The sequence below is a fragment of the Thalassophryne amazonica genome, chromosome 5, assembly GCF_902500255.1.
Source record: "Thalassophryne amazonica chromosome 5, fThaAma1.1, whole genome shotgun sequence".
NCBI lineage: Eukaryota > Metazoa > Chordata > Actinopteri > Batrachoidiformes > Batrachoididae > Thalassophryne > Thalassophryne amazonica.
In genome coordinates, this window is record NC_047107.1 from 59,651,256 (window position 1) to 59,671,519 (window position 20,264).

The window sequence follows — 20,264 nt, forward strand, 5'->3', positions numbered from 1 at the left end:
CATTGTCCTGCAGTGCACGTGTTCTGCTGGACACGTGTGACATTCAGATCGCCTGCTGTGTGATCTGACGGTCCGTTTCACATTGAGCAGCCTGTCGACGTGCTCTGCGCGGCCGCTGCGACCCGGTTGTGTGCGCTCAGACGTGGCTGTCCCGCCCCCATGTGATCATGTCTGTAAATACATATCATCAGCATGTTTTTCCAGGACCGTAAGTGCTGGCACCAGTAAAATCCTCAGTCAGTGCAACAGGCTTGTGTGTGAACACAACCTGTGAAAAAACTGGGATCTGGAGTTAAGCTTTTCTGCAAAAGCTGCATTGATAAATCCACTGTTTACCCTGCTGGTGAAAACTCTGATTCAATTATTCAGCTCTAATTTGTTCTACACCATTTGATGTCTGTAATGTCTAAAATGGTCGGACTGCAGTTGCATAACTGCTAAGTTATTGCTTGTTTGAAGTTGGTTTAAAGTATTCTGTTGTGCTTGGGAACCCACTGTATCTTAACGTAGAAAAGCATCAGATCTCTCCAATTTTTATGTTATAAAAATTGGAAAGATCTGATGCTTTTGATCACAATATTCATTCATTTATTTTCTGCCACTTAACTGGGTCTGAGCCATGGTGGCACCAGACCAAACTGCTCATCCCACACATCCCTATCTTTAGCCATTTCCTCTAACACTTCAATCATGACTAGTCTCACAGTTCCTGCCGCTGAAAAACATCCCCACAGCATGATGCTGCCACCACCATGCTTCACTGTAGGGATGGCGCCTGGTTTCCTCTAAACATGAAACCTTGTATTCATGCCAGAGACTTCAGTCTTTGTCTCATCAGACCAGAGAATGTTGTTTCTCATGGTCTGAGATTCCTTCAGGTGCCTTTTGTCAAACTCCAGGCGGGCTGCTATGTGCTTTTACGAAGGAGTGGCTTCCGTCTGGCCACTCTGCCATACAGGCCTGATTGGTGGATTGCTGCAGAGATGGTTGTCCTTCTGGAGGAATGGTGGAGCTCTGACAGTGACCATGGGGTTCTTGATCACCTCCCTGACTAAGGCCCTTCTCCCCCGATCACTCAGTTAAGATGGGCGGCCAGCTCTGGGAACAATTCTGGTGGGTTCGAACTTCTTTCACGGATGATGGAGGTCACTGTGCTCACTGGGACCTTCAAAGCAGCAGAAATGTTTCTGTATCCTTCCCCAGATTTGTGCCTCCAGACAGTCCTGTCTCTGAGGTCTACAGAGAATTCCTTTGACTTCATGTTTGGTTTGTGCTTTGACAAGCACCGTCAATTATGGGACCTTATATGTAGACAGGTGTGTTCCTTTACAAATCATGTCCAGTCAACTGAATTTACCCCAGGTGGACTCCGATTAAGGTGTAAAAACAGGAGGCACCTGAGCTCAATTTTGGGCTTCATGGCAAAGGCTGTGAATACTTATGGACAAGTGATTTCTTAGTTTTTTATATTTTTAATGAATTTGTAAATCTCAAAAAAAAAAAGTCATTATGGGTTATTGTGTGTAGAATTTTGAGGGGAAAAATAATTTAATCCATTTTAGAATAAGGCTGTAACATAACAAAATGTAGAAAAAGTGAAGGACTGTGAATACTTTTATCTAAATAACATGATGCTGTAAGACTTATCTGTGCAGCTCTGTAAGATGTGCCGGTTGGTTGAGGGGAGGGTGATAAAGAAAGAATACCAGCCAATTGTGATGGTTACTGATATGACTGTAATATGTTGGTGGTCACTTACTTCTGCTCCCTCAATATTGCAGTGATGTGTGCCTGGTGCACTCCAGCTTAAAGGGAAGCACCCTTATTATTTGATGATATCCCCCAAGAATTGTGTACATGATAAATACAACCCTTCTGTGCACAGCATCAGGTTTGTGCCGGTGTTTCCTGATGCTTAACTAGAAAAGTGCACTGGGATACCCAAATGGGCTTGGGTCCTCAGCACGAGTTCTTTTAGCATCTGCTGGTAAAATAGAGGTACTTGTGCTTGACCTGTCCTTGTGCTTCTGCATCTCTCCAGTGGAAAGTGGTGCCAAAGATGCTAATTTGGTGCCAAACATGTTGATTTCCATGCTACATGGAAATCAACACTGAACAATAGACATATAATAGTGTAGAACAATACCTTCAAATTTCATGCATCAAACAAGAATAATTGTGAGTGGGCTACAAAATTTCACAATTTTTATGTACACTTTTTTATTAGTCCCACAGCTCATATTGTAAAAACCATCATAATTCAGAAACTAGAGAAGATACAAGGCAAAAACATGCACACTAATTGTTTGGTACAATGACATTATTTATATGAAGTATGAAGCAATTTCAAGATTGTCCCTTGAAAGGCCTGTGTTAATTTGATAAGGAATAATCCAATAATTTGCTTTGATATGTTTTGATGTGATGTAACAATCAGTAAACAAATATTCATTTTACCATAGGGGATGCCATTCTTACAAACCTTGAAATAAAGGAAAATGCCTTGGTAAGATATAATTTATCACTTATTTTTGTCACTGTGGATTCATGTCACAGAAGCCTATTGTTCTTTTCTTATAGAGTCAACTTGATATTCCCTTTAAAGTGAGAGCAGGACATATAGGTGAGACTGTAATTATTGCCTTCTGATAGCTTTGCACAACAAGAATACTTTCATATTTTGGGTTTCTGTTAATAGGACGGCTGGAGCTGAAGATTCCTTGGAAAAATCTCTATACTCAGTCAGTAGAGGCAACACTGGATGGTGTCTATCTGCTCATTGTCCCCACAGCAAGTAAGCATGATGATATCCAACTCATCATGCAGATCATAGTGTCAGTTATGAGTTTCATTTGTCCTATGTATTTTTAAAACATTTTCCATGTCTTTGTTAATTTTAATTAGTGCTTTTATTTTATGTAAATAAAACATTACATTAAGTAGTGTAGTGTTTTGGTTAATAATAACACAAGCATAAATCAAGTAGCTTGTACAGCTGTGACTATATATTTCTGGTATTGCTGTTTTTTCTGATGTGCACATATACTTACACACTTAGTTTGAATTGTTCCTGTTTCATTAAGGTATAAAATATGATGCTGAAAAGGAGGAAAGGCAGCTGCAGGAGGCTCGTCAGAGAGAGTTACAGCGGATAGAGGAAACAAAGATCAAGGCTGCTGAGAAAGGTAAGGGTTTAACTTTTAAGTTCACAATGTTTATATTTTTATGTGCATGTATAAGTGTTTTCATATTTTTGTTGTTATAAATTGGGTCATCATTTTGTTGTGATTCCAACAAATATGTAACGGGTTACAGTCATAACTATAAGATGAAGCTGGAGACCACATACATCCACTAACTGACAGAAGGGCGGCCTCAATTTTCACTTTTATTCCCTATTTACCCGAGGCCAAAATATGGCCGTCGTGTATTGTATTGATCATAGTTGTTTGTGCTTGACAGAGAATTCTGAGTCAGAGAAGCAGGACACCTTTGTGGAAAAGCTTGTCACTCAGGTCATTAAAAACCTGCAGGTCAAGATCTCGAATATCCATGTACGCTATGAAGATGATGTGAGTAGTCAAGTTGATTTACATTTGTGTATGTGTGTTCAATTTTAACTGCCTTTTGTGTTTATACAGCAATCAGTTAACAAGGGGGTTATTATTATTATATTGGCATATTTTACTTTATTCCTTTACAACAATATCAACAAGCTGAGTAATCTTAAAATTTCAATTTTATGTCTACTTTCTCCCCTTTATTTTTCACAGGTCACAAATCCCAACTGCCCTTTGTCATTTGGCGTTTCACTAGAGAACCTCAGCCTCCAGGTAATGTGGCGATCCTCAGTAGGATTATATTCTCAATTTTCTTGTCAAGCTAAAATGATTTAATTCATTTAATACATGAATTCCCAAATACCTAATGACTGTCTGATCTCACAGACAGCTGATAAGAAATGGAATCCCAGTCTGTTGGATGAGAATTCAAGGCTTTTTTTCAAGGTAAGTTATTTACCTTATGTCTTTGTTACATACTAGTATGCTACATCATTTTTCATTTATTTGCTAATTTATTACTATAGGAAAGGTCATCAGATATGCTGTCAATGCATGTACTGTGTTTTTAAAATTGTATTCCTTTTTACTTTGAAATGATTATTACATTAACAGCAGAAAATAATCTACAACAGTTTTGACAATAGGATAACCATCATTTAGTATGTAAAATTATTGGAGATTCTCTGTCAAGCCTCTCCAATCCAATACAAAGGATTGTGTTTTTGTTTGTTTTTGACATTTAAACACATGTAAAAGAACAAGTGGCACTCAGACTGTAATACCTGCACCTTATGTGTCACACAGACTCATGCAAATTATACCACTGTGAGGCCCAAATTTTGCCTTTGGCCTGTGATCTTGACTTTTTGAAAATCTTGAAATCATTTCACCTTGTCCTTGGCTGATCTTCAGTCATTCTGCAATGTTTATGTTTGGATCATATTGTTCACACATGGACAGACACACAAGACTGAAAACTATATCATATGTGCTACCGCTGCACAATAGAGGTCAACCAATATGGATTTTTAAGGGCCGATACCAATTATCAACAAGGTATGGAGGCAGATACCGATAATTCAGGCTGATATTTCACGTAAAACATGTCAAAAAGGTCTCAAAATTTAGTGCAACACACTCTTAACACAAAACCTTCTTTAACTGTTTTGCAGCATATGTTTAATTCCCAGAACCTTTCAACATGGCTTTCACACAAAAAGTGCCAGGAGCTATTAAGTAACATTATTATGAAGTTGAACAAATAAATAAAGACATACCGCCAACACACCAACAGCAACCTTCAGTACTGACAGGCTGATCCTATGTTGTTTAACAAATTAATTACTGCTGTGGGCTGGACTTTGCTCCAATCCTGAAAGCAGCATTTCATAGTTTAAGAGTGGCATGGACTAATAGCCCCTCAGTGCCTGAGGTAAAGGGCCATTAGCTCCATACGGCAGGTCCTTCTCACACATCAGTGGGCCTTTGTTAAGCAGAATAAATTCAAACAAAACAAGATTTTAATGTTGTGTAATTGGCTGTAAGAGCCACAACTGGAGGCAGTTAACTTAAATATGATGCAGATTTCAAATTTCGGTTATATGTAATGTGATTTTATGTTATGTTATGTGTAGGTCATAAATAACATTTAAAAGGTTAAAAACACATTATTTGATGGACATACCATTTGCCATGCAGGTTGCCATAATAAAGCCATGTACTGTATGTATATTTACGAGGCATGTGGAGATTAATCGATATGAATCGGTATCTAGATACAAACATGCGCGATCCGAGTGCATCAATTCATTCAGTGTGCATTGATTAATTTGGCAGGTTGAATCGTGTTGCATCACTTGCTGCCTACTTGCATCGACCCCCCTTATTGGGAAATTATTATTTCTATATGTTGATTGCAGACTGCAGCGGGCCTCTTTAAAGCTTGAAGCAACAAAGCAGCGCTTCGACCCGCTGTTTGCTGGTTCTCTGCATCGCTGGTTTTCAGACGCGGCAGGTCCGCAATGTCTTCATTAACCCCTTTCAAAGCCATTTAAAGATGTTAATCGTGAGTCAGCTTTGTGTGGATTAAAGTCACGAACTGGAACTCTTGTCTTGCAAGAAACATCCAACGTTCCACACCGAGTTTTATGCGATGGTTCTCTAGCGTGAGCACCAGCCGTGCATAAACTGAAGTTGTCCATCAATTAAAGGAAATAATAATAATGTCCTCTGTTTTGTGGGACTAAGTGCACAGCTCCAAAGAGCCGTGCAGATGTAGATTGGAATTAATAACCATCCATCCGTCCATTTTCTTCCGCTTTATCCGGAGTCGGGTCACGGGGGCAGCAGTTCAAGCAAAGCCGCCCAGACCTTCCCATCCACACACACCTCCCCCAGCTCCAGCAGGGAACCCCAAGGCCTTCCCAAGCCAGCCGAGAGATGTAGTCCCTCCAGCGTGTCCTGGGTCTTCCCCGGGGCCTCCTCCCGATGGGACATGCCCGGAACACCTCTCCAGCAAGGCGTCCAGGGGGCATCCGGAAAAGATCCCCGAGCCACCTCAACTGGCTCCTTTTGATGTGGAGGAGCAGCGGCTCGACTCCGAGCTCCTCCCGAGTGACCGAGCTCTTCACCCTATCTCTAAGGGAGTGCCCAGCCACCCTTCGGAGGAAACTCATCTTGGCCACTTGTACTCGCGATTTCATTCTTTCGGTCATGAGCCTAATCTCATGACCATGGGTGAGGATCGGAACGTAGATCGATCGGTAAATCGAGAGCTTTGCCCCCCCTACTCAGCTCTCTCTTCACCACGACGGTCCGATACAGCAACCGCATCACTGCAGATGCTGCACCGATCCGTCTGTCGATCTCACGCTCCATCCGTCCCTCAATCGTGAACAAGACCCCGAGATACTTAAACTCCTCCACTTGAGGCAAGGACACTCCACCGACCTGAAGAGGCCAAAGCACCTTTTTCCGGTCGAGAACCATGGCCTCGGATTTGGAGGTGCTGATTTTCATCCCGGACGCTTCACACTCAGCTGCAAACTGCCCCAGTGCACGCTGAAGGTCCTGATTTGACGAAGCCAACAGAACCACATCGTCCGCAAACAGCACAGACGAGATTCTGTGGTTCCCAAACCAGACCCCCTCTACACCCTGGCTGCGCCTAGAAATTTTGTCCATAAAGATAATGAACAGAACCGGTGACAAAGGGCAGCCCTGGCGAAGGCCAGCGTGCACTGGAAACAGGTTTGTCTTACTACCGGCAATGCGAACCAAGCTCCTGCTGCTGTCGTACAGGGACCAGATAGCCCTTAGCAAAGGACCCCAGACCCCATACTCCTGGAGCACCCCCCACAGGGTGCCCCGAGGGACACGGTCAAATGCCTTCTCCAGATCCACAAAGCACATGTGGACTGGTTGGGCGAACTCCCATGAACCCTCGAGCACCCGATAGAGCGTGTAGAGCTGGTCCAGTGTGCCGCAACCAGGACGAAAACCACACTGCATCTCCTGAATCTGAGGTTCGACTATCGGTCGAATTCTCCTCTCCAGTACTCTGGAATAGACCTTACTCAAACTGTTATTGACACAGAAAACCTGTAAAGCCTACTTTTAGTACACAGAAAATTCGCAAGAAGTATTGATAAGGGAATCAGTCAAGAATCAGATCGATAAGTGGAATCGATAATGGCATCGATATCGAGAAAATCTTATCAATACCCATCATTAATCGTATCACACCAAATCGCATTGTGAGGAATTGATTCGCCATCAAATACATATAAAATCACGTCAAATCGGGAACAGGGGTGAATCGTATCGTCATGTATCACTATATGTATCATATCTCTGGTAGTGTATCGAGATCGAATCATTGTCAGTGATGAGATTCACATGCCCAATATTTACATTTCTACATTTACAAACCACTGTCATCCAAAGCACCATAGGAACTGAATCAGAGGGAGCAAGTGTTGCACATTTAAGCTGATGTTTTTACTGAAATGTACTTGCATTTTATATATATATTTTTTCCTTTTACCAATACTATGGAGTTTCCCACTTTTACATTTTATTTTCCTTTTGTCCTGTAAATTAAACATTATGACAGTTGGAAATTCCATGGCATTTTACATCTTAGATGGCCATCTTACTCCATTTAATCTTTTTCTTCTTTCTTTTCTGTAATCATTTTAAAGGTTCATGTCTTTCACCTCTCATAACTCACTTTTATTAGCCAAATGTAGGAAATGGTCACTCTTTGGCTTGTGATCAGAAATTTAACTTTTTGTAATGCTTTGTTTTTTCCTCTTCAGTTGGTTCAGCTGGACAACTTGTTTGCCTACTGGACTGTCAACTCTGTGCTGTTCTCCAATCAGAGTGTAGATGAGGCCTTGGTAAGTCAGCCTGTTATAGCTGTTTCACGTTGTTTTAAACAGCCTGGATTTAGCCTTGTAATGGCATGTTTCCACTAGAATCCGGTTGTTAAGCTCTGACGTAACGCATCACGTGATAAATCTGTTTCCGGGTCCAAAGACCTGCAAGTTTACAATTAGTCACGTCTGTATGATCCTTCTAAGGATCTACAGTTTAAGTTTAGTTTGTGTTTACAGTGTGCGCAAACCTCCGCCCCTCCCTTCTCCACCTCCACCTCCGTTAACCGCATTCGTCTGTTTCTAAGGTAAGAACACTTAGTAAACAGGACGTTAAAGTGCAAACTTCACTTTCCCCCAAATGACATGAACAGGAAGTGACCGCGGCTCACAGCAACTCCCATTGAAAATAATGGAGAAACGACCTGAGCTTCTGGCATTTTTACATAAAACAAATGCAGTAACAGTGTTTAAAAACCCAGTTAATATATCCAGGAGAGTTTTAGGCACAATATACAAAAAGTTTCATGTTGCTATGTTAATGCTGTTGTCCGTGTGCACCGGTTTAAGTGCAGCCTGATCAGAGCGTCTCAGTGCAGTTCTCAATGTTAATGACAGCATGGCTTTTTTGTTTGGAGCTGGAAGTTGAAAGTCACATGATGCGTTACATCACACTTAACTGGATAGAATGAAAACATCTTTGATACTATGGGTACAAAGAGCAGTGTTTGTCAGCCTGATTTCAAAATTGGTTAGTACAACAGTTCCAAGTGAACAAAGTTACAGTATGGAGAGTTTTTCTCTGACGTTGTTTGTAATATTATAAGTATATATACTTAGTTTTATTTTGTAAAGCAGTTAAAACAGGAAATGAGCTGTGGTAACTGATGATGAAGAATACTGAGCAAGAAAATGTGCCAGAAGCCCTTCTTCTTTTGTCTCTTTATAGCAATGTCTCCAGAGCAGCATGGAAATCCACAACGCTGTTCCTGTTCGTCATGACTTTAGTGGGTGTCTCACTATCATCCCTTTTTTCTCTAATCAGACAAAATCCTGTTTCATAATCAAACAAAATGATGACGCCTGTTTTAAATAATTTGTTTGTTTGTGTTGGTCCATAGTTTTTCGACCAATCTCGGCAGATGCTAAACTTCGGATGAATCCCAGGTCAGATGTGGACTACTCATCTCCGAAAGTGGACCTAATGGTCAATCTCAGTGAGGTGGCCATTGAACTCAACAGATCTCAGGTATATATGTTTTTTAAAAAAATATGCATTCAAAAGACTAGGTAGAACTGAATATTTGAAAGATAAAGTTGTGAATTTAAAAAAGATTAAGAATTGATTGTAATTTTAAAAAGAGTGTGAACTGAGAAGTTGCACAGTTCTTGGTGTTTGACTAACTGATGACTTTGTCAATCTCCAGTACATCAGCATTCTGGAGCTGCTGGGCTCAGTGGACATGATGGCACGAAACCTGCCATACAGAAAATACAGACCAGAGGTTCCTGTTCACCACAATGCATTCATATGGTCAGAAAACGCTGTTACACTGACTTGTAATTTTTGATGATAACCAGAGGCTTTATGTGTTTAATTTATAATTACATTGCTCTGATATTCAGTATTAATACTTACTGAACAACTTTCTAGATACCACTAGTTGAGACATTCACTGTGTGTCCGTTTCTACATTCCAGGTGGAATTATGTGATCACAGGGGTCCTGGAGGTGGATGTGAAGCCTCACCTCCACATGTGGTCTTGGCAGCATATTCGCAGGCACCGACGGATGGTCAAACGCTACCGGGAGCTTTATAAGGCCAAGATCACTAGCAAGAAACCCAGCGAGGAGCTGCTCAAGAAACTGGAGGTTTGGCAGGGGAAGAGGAAGGCTAGAAGTAGTTAAAGATGGACAGGGGAGGAGAAGAAGAAAAAAAAGAACAATAAATATATATATGTCCAGTTTGGCATTAAAAAGTCCTTTCACTGTCAGAAGAGATACAAGACAGTCACTTGCTGCATTTTTATTTAATAATATATTTGCTCATAGTTCTGTACTTGCATGCTATGACCCTAATGTAGTGTTTCCCAATCTGGGTCCTTGGGACCCACTGTACTGCAGTTTTCTGTTTGTCCCTGAACTAATTAGAGCAGTTAAGTTCCATCAGATGTGTTCCATTGCTCAGCCAGCTGTTAATTAGCTGAAGACACCTGACTGTCACCAAAATAGAATGTGAATTTTATTTGTTTCATTTAAAAAGCAATTCATTTATAAACTCACAAACTCGTAGCTTAAAGCAGATAACCCGTAAGTTGGAGAGGAAATGGCGTCTCACTAATTTAGAAGATCTTCACTTAGCCTGGAAAAAGAGTTTGTTGCTCTATAAGAAAGCCCTTCGTGAAGCTAGGACATCTTTCTACTCATCACTAATTGAAGAAAATAAGAACAACCCCAGGTTTCTTTTCAGCACTGTAGCCAGGCTGACAAAGAGTCAGAGCTCTATTGAGCTGAGTATTCCATTAACTTTAACTAGTAATGACTTCATGACTTTCTTTGCTAACAAAATTTTGACTATTAGAGAAAAAATTACTCATAACCATCCCAAAGATGTATCGTTATCTTTGGCTGCTTTCAGTGATGCCGGTATTTGGTTAGACTCTTTCTCTCCGATTGTTCTGTCTGAGTTATTTTCATTAGTTACTTCATCCAAACCATCAACGTGCTTATTAGACCCCATTCCTACCAGGCTGCTCAAGGAAGTCCTACCATTATTTAATGCTTCAATCTTAAATATGATCAATCTATCTTTGTTAGTTGGTTATGTACCACAGGCCTTTAAGGTGGCAGTAATTAAACCATTACTTAAAAAGCCATCACTTGACCCAGCTATCTTAGCTAATTATAGGCCAATCTCCAACCTTCCTTTTCTCTCAAAGATTCTTGAGAGGGTAGTTGTAAAACAGCTAACTGATCACCTGCAGAGGAATGGTCTATTTGAAGAGTTTCAGTCAGGTTTTAGAATTCATCATAGTACAGAAACAGCATTAGTGAAGGTTACAAATGATCTTCTTATGGCTTCGGACAGTGGACTTATCTCTGTGCTTGTTCTGTTGGACCTCAGTGCTGCTTTTGATACTGTTGACCATAAAATTTTATTACAGAGATTAGAGCATGTCATAGGTATTAAAGGCATTGCGCTGCGGTGGTTTGAATCATATTTGTCTAATAGATTACAGTTTGTTCATGTAAATGGGGAATCTTCTTCACAGACTAAAGTTAATTATGGAGTTCCACAAGGTTCTGTGCTAGGACCAATTTTATTCACTTTATACATGCTTCCCTTGGGCAGTATTATTAGACGGTATTGCTTAAATTTTCATTGTTACGCAGATGATACCCAGCTTTATCTATCCATGAAGCCAGAGGATACACACCAATTAGCTAAACTGCAGGATTGTCTTACAGACATAAAGACATGGATGACCTCTAATTTCCTGCTTTTAAACTCAGATAAAACTGAAGTTATTGTACTTGGCCCCACAAATCTTAGAAGCATGGTGTCTAACCAGATCGTTACTCTGGATGGCATTTCCCTGATCTCTAGTAATACTGTGAGAAATCTTGGAGTTATTTTTGATCAGGATATGTCATTCAAAGCGCATATTAAACAAATATGTAGGACTGCCTTTTGCATTTACGCAATATCTCTAAAATCAGAAAGGTCTTGTCTCAGAGTGATGCTGAAAAATTAATTCATGCATTTATTTCCTCTAGGCTGGACTATTGTAATTCATTATTATCAGGTTGTCCTAAAAGTTCCCTAAAAAGCCTTCAGTTGGTTCAGAATGCTGCAGCTAGAGTACTGACGGGGACTAGCAGGAGAGAGCATATCTCACCCGTGTTGGCCTCCCTTCATTGGCTTCCTGTTAATGCTAGAATAGAATTTAAAATTCTTCTTCTTACTTATAAGGTTTTGAATAATCAGGTCCCATCTTATCTTAGGGACCTCGTAGTACCATATTACCCCATTAGAGCGCTTCGCTCTCAGACTGCGGGCTTACTTGTAGTTCCTAGGGTTTGTAAGAGTAGAATGGGAGGCAGAGCCTTCAGCTTTCAGGCTCCTCTCCTGTGGAACCAGCTCCCAATTCAGATCAGGGAGACAGATACCCTCTCTACTTTTAAGATTAGGCTTAAAACTTTCCTTTTCGCTAAGGCTTATAGTTAGGGCTGGATCGGGTGACCCTGGACCATCCCTTGGTTATGTTGCTTTAGACGTAGACTGTGGGGGGGTTCCCATGATGCACTGTTTCTTTCTCTTTTTGCTCCGTATGCATCACTCTGCATTTAATCATTAGTGATCGATCTCTTTTTCCTGGTTCTTTCCCTCAGCCCCAACCAGTCTCAGCAGAAGACTGCCCCTCCCTGAGCCTGGTTCTGCTGGAGGTTTCTTCCTGTTAAAAGGGAGTTTTTCCTTCCCACTGTGGCCAAGTGCTTGCTCATAGGGGGTCGTTTTGACCGTTGGGGTTTTTCATAATTATTGTATGGCCTTGCCTTGCAATGTGGAGCGCCTTGGGGCAACTGTTTGTTGTGATTTGGCGCTATATAAGAAAAAAGTTGATTGATTGATTGATAAACTTCATCAAAAAGCAGAAAACAAAAAAAAAACAACTTAATTTCTTTGTAGCTATACTGTCTGATAGTTAATACTTCACACACACACACACACACACACACACAAAAAGAGTTTGTGGGAAAAAAACATCTTCAAGGGGAACTCCAGGGTTTTTCATCCTGGGTTCTTTTATGTTTTTAGATTTGACTTGACACTCAGGATAAAGATGGTGATAATATAGATAATAATAAAGATAATAATAATAATATAGATAATCTAGTGTTAATTTGTTTGGTGTTAGTAAAGTTTTGATTTCTTTATGTAGTTTTCCATTTGTTTTATGTGTGTGTGTTGTTTACCAGTGTGTGCTTGTAATATCACAAATATTTTGTCGTGTTAGCAAAGCAGATTTGAGTTAAATTGAACTGAAATCAGGATGACTGGGGAAGAGATGGTGACCTACAGTTGTGTTCAAAATAACAGCAGTGTGTTTAACAAAGTGAGTAAAGCTCATAATCCTTATAATACGTCTTATTTCTATACATGCAAATGCATTAGGAACACTACACATTCTATTCCTAATCAAAACATGAAGAAAAATTTATCAAATTTGATACTGATATCGGCCCAATATTGTATTCGTTTACTTGTATTTGTCATCATAAAACTTCTCAGATACTATGATGACCGATACCACTTTACAGCAACATGATGTCAACCTCTCAATAGGGAATTTTTTGCAACAATGATCCGGCTAATTCATGGATTTTTACAGGCTTTTGTGTAATTTACTCATAAGCCAAAATACGTCCATCAGTGCTGTCCATTGATTGGCTGAAAGCTGCAGTCCTCATGCAGTGTAAATTCGCACACGGAGTAAATATAAAGTCTTACCTGTTCGTGGAATTCATCATAAAATCCTGAAGAAAAATTAGCCACATAAAGCCTCCAGATTTTGGGAAAACGTCTGAAAATACTTTAATTCCTTGTTGTGGCTGAAAAAAGTTCCTCTGTGACACCGCACTTTGCGCCACAGTTTCTCCGTCAGATCATAGTTTCAGTGGCAGAGGTTGTCCATCAGGTGGCTGAGTTGCAGCCCCTGGTGTGGCTGTCCAAGCCGATATGAGGCCGGCTCAGTCTACTACAGGTGTAATCCATTTGTTGGATGGCTGTGAACAGAGCTTCCTCTCCTCTCCACGGGCCGCACTTTATGCGACAAGTTGAAAGAGTCACTGCGCCTTGTTAACATCTCAGTTACCACAGGCATCAGGCGATTCTGTCTGCACACAATGAAGTTATCCCATGATCCACAAATAAAATAATGTTAGAATTATCAGTTTTGCCTCCGTGTGGAACGGAGATGCCGGGCAACACCGTGTATGCATGTGACGTTGTGCTCCTCAATATTTACATGTTTCACCTTTGGGGGGGGGGGGGGGGGGAACATTTACGGTACGTGTTTAAAAATAGTGTGGAGAGTGAAAGGTTGTTTAGCTCAGTGTCACACATTGTAGATGAAAACACAAACAGAAAAAATACAGAGAAGCTTCTTTTCATCAAAAAGAATCTGCACCTCACATTTTCAAAAAAGGCTTAGCCCTTACAGACATAAGTAAAGTTAGTGATGGACAGTTTCAGTTGTGTTACTGGTGTGGTGTTGTATATTTTTTTAGTGCTGAAGTCCACAGGTTACATTTAAGTGAGATGTCTGGCAGTGTCATGTTTGTTAAACTGTTAAGGTTAAAGGACAATTTGTTGTAGTCAAAAGTTACATGATTTAAGTGAAGTGTTTGAAGTGCAGTTTGTAAATGAAAACAAAGCTAATGATATTGGTAGCAGTTACAGTCAAAAAGTAAGGAACAACTGATGAATAAAACATGATTTTAAAATCATCATAAAACTAACGGTACTCGTATCAGTGTTCGGTATTGATGAGTACCAAAATGTATGTACTTGTACTCAGTCTGGAAAAAGTGGTGTTGGTGGATCCTTATAAATTTATTACTTTACACAAATTGAAGAGAAGGGAATATTAGGCTGTTCAAAAATAGCAGTGCCTGCATTTTTCTTTACAAATCAAACATTTTAGCTATTATTTTCTGCACTCTTTCATGGTTTTTTTTTCCCCTCGCCATTCAGCTTTTTAATCAAAGTATGCTGTGCCTCTGAGCAATGTCTGGAATGACCCATTTTACTCGGATTTTCAAAGGGAAATAGACTACAGGCAGCATGTGCAGCCTTTGCTGCCTTTGTCCTTAAATAAAGGCCACCTGTTTTTCACAGAAAGAAAATTGCAGTTTATTATTTTTTTTTTTTTTTAAACAGCCTGATATTCCTTTTTCTTCACTTTCTGTAAAGCAGTGACAAATTTGATACATTTTTCTTCATGTTTTGATTTGGAATATAATATGCAGTGTTCCCAATGCATTTCCATGTATGGAAATAAAAGATGTTATAAGGATTTTGAGCTTTACTCGTTTTTTAAACACATTGATATTATTTCGAACACAACTGTACGTTTTCAGTGGCTCCTTATAACTGATGGGAGTTAAAGATTATTTGCTTTGGATAAAGTGTATTTGCACTGGTACAGAAAAAAAAGTGCTTGAAAGTGTTAGATGACTAATCTGGCCATAATTTACTAACTACTTTTTTTCCCTCCTTTTAAGAAATTTGAAATGGCTGATTAAAGTCTGCCTGAGAATCATTTACATTGTCTATAGCTCTAGCCACAACAACGTATTATGCCTACTTTTTAAGTGTTCAACAAGGTAATCGATTGTTTGGATGATTCATGTTATAGGAAAAGACTACAATGCTGTCCTAGTTTAAAGCCACCGTTTGTGCATATTTAGTGTCTTCACTGCTCTGCAGAACCTGTTGTTTTTCTTTACATGGCCTATAATAATAATAGTAATGTCCATTAAATGCCATTTGGTGCATTCACTCAGTGCACAGCAGTAATCTGTATAAACCTCTGTTCTGTTGTTACCTATTTCTAATTTCAGGAGCCAGAGAGGACATTGGATATTTTTAACATCACTTTGGCCAGACAACAGGCAGAAGTGGAGGTAAAGCTGGCCTATGAAGTTTATAGTATCTGGTTCTTTTATTTGCTGTCCTAATTGTGGTTTCTTATCTCTCTCAGTAGATATCCTTGTCTCAAATGTACCTATGTAAATGTACAACTTCTCATGCACATGTGGCATAGTGAGAAGCACTTATTTTGTATTTGTTTAATTAATGTCTCTGAGTACTTGACTGTCTTGTAGTATTTATACGTGCATAAAATAAATGGACACATAGTTTTAAGATTATCTAAACATGGAACAGTAGACCAACAGAAAACTTTTTCGGTATTGTAGAATTGTTTTTTTTTTATTATTATTATTATTATTATTTATTAAATCTTTGTGTTGGAGTAAGATGTTGTATGTACAAGATGACGCCTTTGATGTGCGTAGGTGGTTGTTGTAATTTATTTATTGTTTTCCTCCTTCTTAGGCAAGCAAAGCTGGCTTACGTATTTATCGTCCTGGGATGAAGATGGAGGAAGAACAGTCTGAAGGTTGGTTCAGTTGGATGTGGAAATGGGGAAGAGAGGATACTAAAAATACAAGTGATACCAAAACAGGAGGTAGGACCTATCAAGAAAGAATAACAAATTGTCTACTAGGACAAAATGCTTATTTGTCAATTTATATTAATTTGTTCTGTATGCAGTCAAGTCCTTTTTTTGTAACATTGTTTACTTTCTCTTGCACTCTCTCAGGCTTTGATGAGCTTTTGACCCCAGATGAGAAAGCTAAACTCTACACTGCCATTGGATATAGTGAGAATGCTGCCAATCCCAACCTGCCAAAGGATGTGAGTCATTACTTTCCCTGACATCCATCTGATAATGCACTTCTTTTGGACTTTCCAATCCTCACCCACCTCCAGATAATTGCAATATTAACACAATAATATTCTGAAGTTTAAAAACAGATGTTCCCAAACTTTATTTTTAGGCCCCCTGGCCACACACGCAAACACCTACTGGAATTCCCACTGGAATTTAAACATTATAATTTCTACAAAACTATGACTTCTTGATGAATCACTTCTGCATTGGAATCACCATCACCCCAGTCTGAGGTCAACAGTGATCTGGAGCAGATTTTCGTCCAGGATGTCTCTGTACATTGCTGCATTCATCTTTCCCTCAATCCTAACTAGTGTTCCAGTTCCTGCTGCTGGAAAAAAAAAAATTCCCACAGCATGATGCTGCCAACCACAATGCTTCAGTTTTGTTTCTCATGGTCTGAGAGTCCTTCAGGTGCTTTTTGGCAAACTCCAGGTGGGCTGCCACGTGTCTTTTATTAAGTAGTGGCTTCCGTCTTGCCACTCTACTAAACAGGTGTGATTGGTAGGTTGCTGCATAGATGTTTATTCTTCCAGAAGGTTTTCCTCTCTCCACAGAGGAATGCTGGAGCTCTGAAGGAGCAACCATGAGGTTCTTCGTCACCTCCCTAACCAAGGCCCTTCTCCCCGATCCCTCAGTTTAGATGAGCAGCCAGTTCTAGGAAGAGTCCTGGTGGATCCAGACTGATGATGATGATGGAGGCCACTGTGCTTGTTGGGACCTTCAAAGCAGCAGAAATGTTTCTGTACCCTTCCCCAGATTTGTGTCTCGCAACAGTCTTGTATCAGAGGTTTACAGACGATTGGGCAGCGCAGTCTCATTTGAGGGCGGCCGCTAATGACGCATATGATGTAATTTCTCTACTTCCGGGGACAGAATCATGGCACTTTCTGAGTTTTTGGGCAAATTACATGGAAACAAAGTGAAAATGCAAAGAAAAAGTGACAGTGTAGTGGAAAGTGGATATGGGGTTTGTTTATGACCCAGCGTGAAAACATGTTGAGGCGGTTTTGCAGGCAAGAGAACGTAGCTGTGTAGGCTAACACTTACTGACACAACCTCTCACATTTGCTTCCTCTTCCCTTGATCACTGGGAAACGAAAAAACTGCACTTTTAAGTGATTGCAGCCGAAAACAAAATAGTACACCATTTACCCATGTGAAATTATGCTGTGTATATATTGCGCAATGGGAGTGGCTGTCCCCATAAGGGGTCAAATCCCATGATATCACGCAGGGTTCAAATGAGACTGCGCTGGCCTATTCCTTTAACTTCATGCTTGGCTTGTGCTCTGACATGCACTGTCAACTGTTAGACCTTATATGTAGACAAGTGTGTACTTTTCGAAATCATGTCCAGGTTCTGCTGACCTAATTAAACCTTATGTACTGGCCCGGGCTTTGTGTTCTCAGGGTGCAGGACTACTTTGTGTCCCCAGGGCGAATAAGAAGTCTGTGGGTCATAGATCTTTCTCTTATCGTGCCCCTATTCTGTGGAATGATCTCCCTGCGTCAATAAAAGAGTCAGATTCTGTGGAGACTTAAGACACACTTTTTTTCCCTTTCATATGGCTAGCATACTGGCATAGTATGTTTCTATGCTTTTTACTCTTTTAATTCATTTTATTAGGAAACGGAGCGTGCCGCAGCCTCAACTTTACCTAAATTCTGGCTCTTTTAAGTGAAGCTTAGGGCTAGTGGCCGGCGATCACCTTAGTATTTCCTGTTTTTCTTTTTGTTTAATGCTGACTAATTATACTGTACTTTTTGTCTTTCTGGTGCCTGATTCTGTTTTTTTTTTTTTTTTTTCTCTCTCTCTCTCTCTCTGTTTAAGGTGCAGCTCCATCCAGAGATGGGTGTGGAATTTATGCTGGAGGCCCTCCTGTCCTGTGCACCAACAGCATTTCCTGTATATTTGTTTTGTGAATTGTTCTGTAATTTGTGTCTGTAGCATGGCCCAAGCAGAGGGTCACCCCTTTGAGTCTGGTCTGCTTGAGGTTTCTTCCTCAGAGGGAGTTTTTCCTTACCATTGCTGCTCTGGGGGTTAGTAAGGTTAGACCTTACTTGTGTGAAGCGCCTTGAGGCAACTCTGTTGTGATTTGGCACTATAGAAATTAAAATAAATTGAAATTGAAATTTAAAATGTCCAGTCAACTGCATTTACCCTAGGTGGGCTTGAATTAAGCTGTAGAAACATCTCAAGTGGAAACTGGATGCACCTGAGCTCAGTTCAAAGGCTGTGAATATTTATGTACAGTACGTGTGATTTCTTAGTTTTTTTATTTTTAATAAATTTGCAAAACTCTCAAACTTTTTTCATTATGGGCCATCTATTTTTGGAATAAGGCTGTAACAACAAAATGTGGAAAAAGTGAAGCGCTGTGAATACTTTCTGGATGCACTGTAAAAGCAGCATATTAATATTTTAGTTATGCATATACATATGAAACTATGCACTAATTAATTTGTATTCATTTCTTTATAGTTTGAGAACATGAAAGTCAAGTTTCACATGGCGAAGTTGTCTGTGTCCATCAAAGACAAAAAGGACAAAAATGAGATCATCAAGCTGACTGTGGGAGAACTTACATCCATGCTCACACAGAGACCTGGAGCACAAGCTATGAAGTTTGTTGGAATTTTTTTTGCTATGATACATTTCCATGATTTAAATACACTCAACAAAAATATAAATGCAACACTTTTGGTTTTGCTCCCATTTTGTATGAGGTGAACTCAAAGATCTAAAACTTTCTCCCACATACACAATATCACCATTTCCCTCAAATATTGTTCACAAACCAGTCTGAATCTATGATAGTGAGCACTTCTCCTTTGCTGAGATAATCCATTCCAACTCACAGGTGTGCCATATCAAGATGCTGATTAGACACCATGATTAGTGCACATGTGTGCCTTAGACTGCCCACAATAAAAGGCCACTCTGAAAGGTGCAGTTTTATCACACAGCACAATGCCACAGATGTCGCAAGATTTGAGGGAGCATGCAGTTGGCATGCTGACAGCAGGAATGTCAACCAGAGCTGTTGCTCGTGTATTGAATGTTCATTTCTCTACCATAAGCCGTCTCCAAAGGCGTTTCAGAGAATTTGGCAGTACATCCAACCAACCTCACAACCGCAGACCACGTGTAACCACACCAGCCCAGGACCTCCACATCCAGCATGTTCACCTCCAAGATCGTCTGAGACCAGCCACTCGGACAGCTGCTGAAACAATCGGTTTGCATAACCAAAGAATTTCTGCACAAACTGTCAGAAACCGTCTCAGGGAAGCTCATCTGCATGCTCGTCGTCCTCATCGGGGTCTCGACCTGACTCCAGTTCGTCGTCGTAACCAACTTGAGTGGGCAAATGCTCACATTTGCTGGCGTTTGGCACGTTGGAGAGGTGTTCTCTTCACGGATGAATCCCGGTTCACACTGTCCAGGGCAGATGGCAGCATGTGTGGTGTTGTGTAGGTGAGCGGTTTTCTGATGTCAGTGTTGTGGATCGAGTGGCCCATGGTGGCGGTGGGTTATGGTATGGGCAGGCGTCTGTTATGGACGAAGAGCACAGGTGCATTTTATTGATGGCATTTTGAATGCACAGAGATACCATGATGAGATCCTAAGGCCCATTGTTGTGCCATACATCCAAGAACATCACCTCATGTTGCAGCAGGATGATGCACGGCCCCATGTTGCAAAGATCTGTACACAATTCTTGGAAGCTGAAAATGTCCCAGTTCTTGCATGGCCGGCATACACACCGGACATGTCACCCATTGAGCATGTTTGGGATGC

At 40.4% G+C, this 20,264-nt stretch overlaps 1 protein-coding gene across 1 annotated transcript in view; it reads left to right on the forward strand.

The window, feature by feature from the left end:
- Window positions 1–20,264, forward strand: part of vps13a (vacuolar protein sorting 13 homolog A) — a 178,007-nt gene that overhangs the window by 2,330 nt on the left and 155,413 nt on the right. The window contains 16 exon segments of the mRNA XM_034170409.1: window positions 2,463–2,506; window positions 2,581–2,623; window positions 2,699–2,794; window positions 3,084–3,185; window positions 3,463–3,572; window positions 3,774–3,833; window positions 3,948–4,007; window positions 7,883–7,963; window positions 8,889–8,946; window positions 9,061–9,188; window positions 9,367–9,473; window positions 9,641–9,812; window positions 15,564–15,626; window positions 16,060–16,192; window positions 16,328–16,422; window positions 18,945–19,087. Coding sequence (XP_034026300.1) covers window positions 2,463–2,506; window positions 2,581–2,623; window positions 2,699–2,794; window positions 3,084–3,185; window positions 3,463–3,572; window positions 3,774–3,833; window positions 3,948–4,007; window positions 7,883–7,963; window positions 8,889–8,946; window positions 9,061–9,188; window positions 9,367–9,473; window positions 9,641–9,812; window positions 15,564–15,626; window positions 16,060–16,192; window positions 16,328–16,422; window positions 18,945–19,087 — 1,495 coding nt within the window.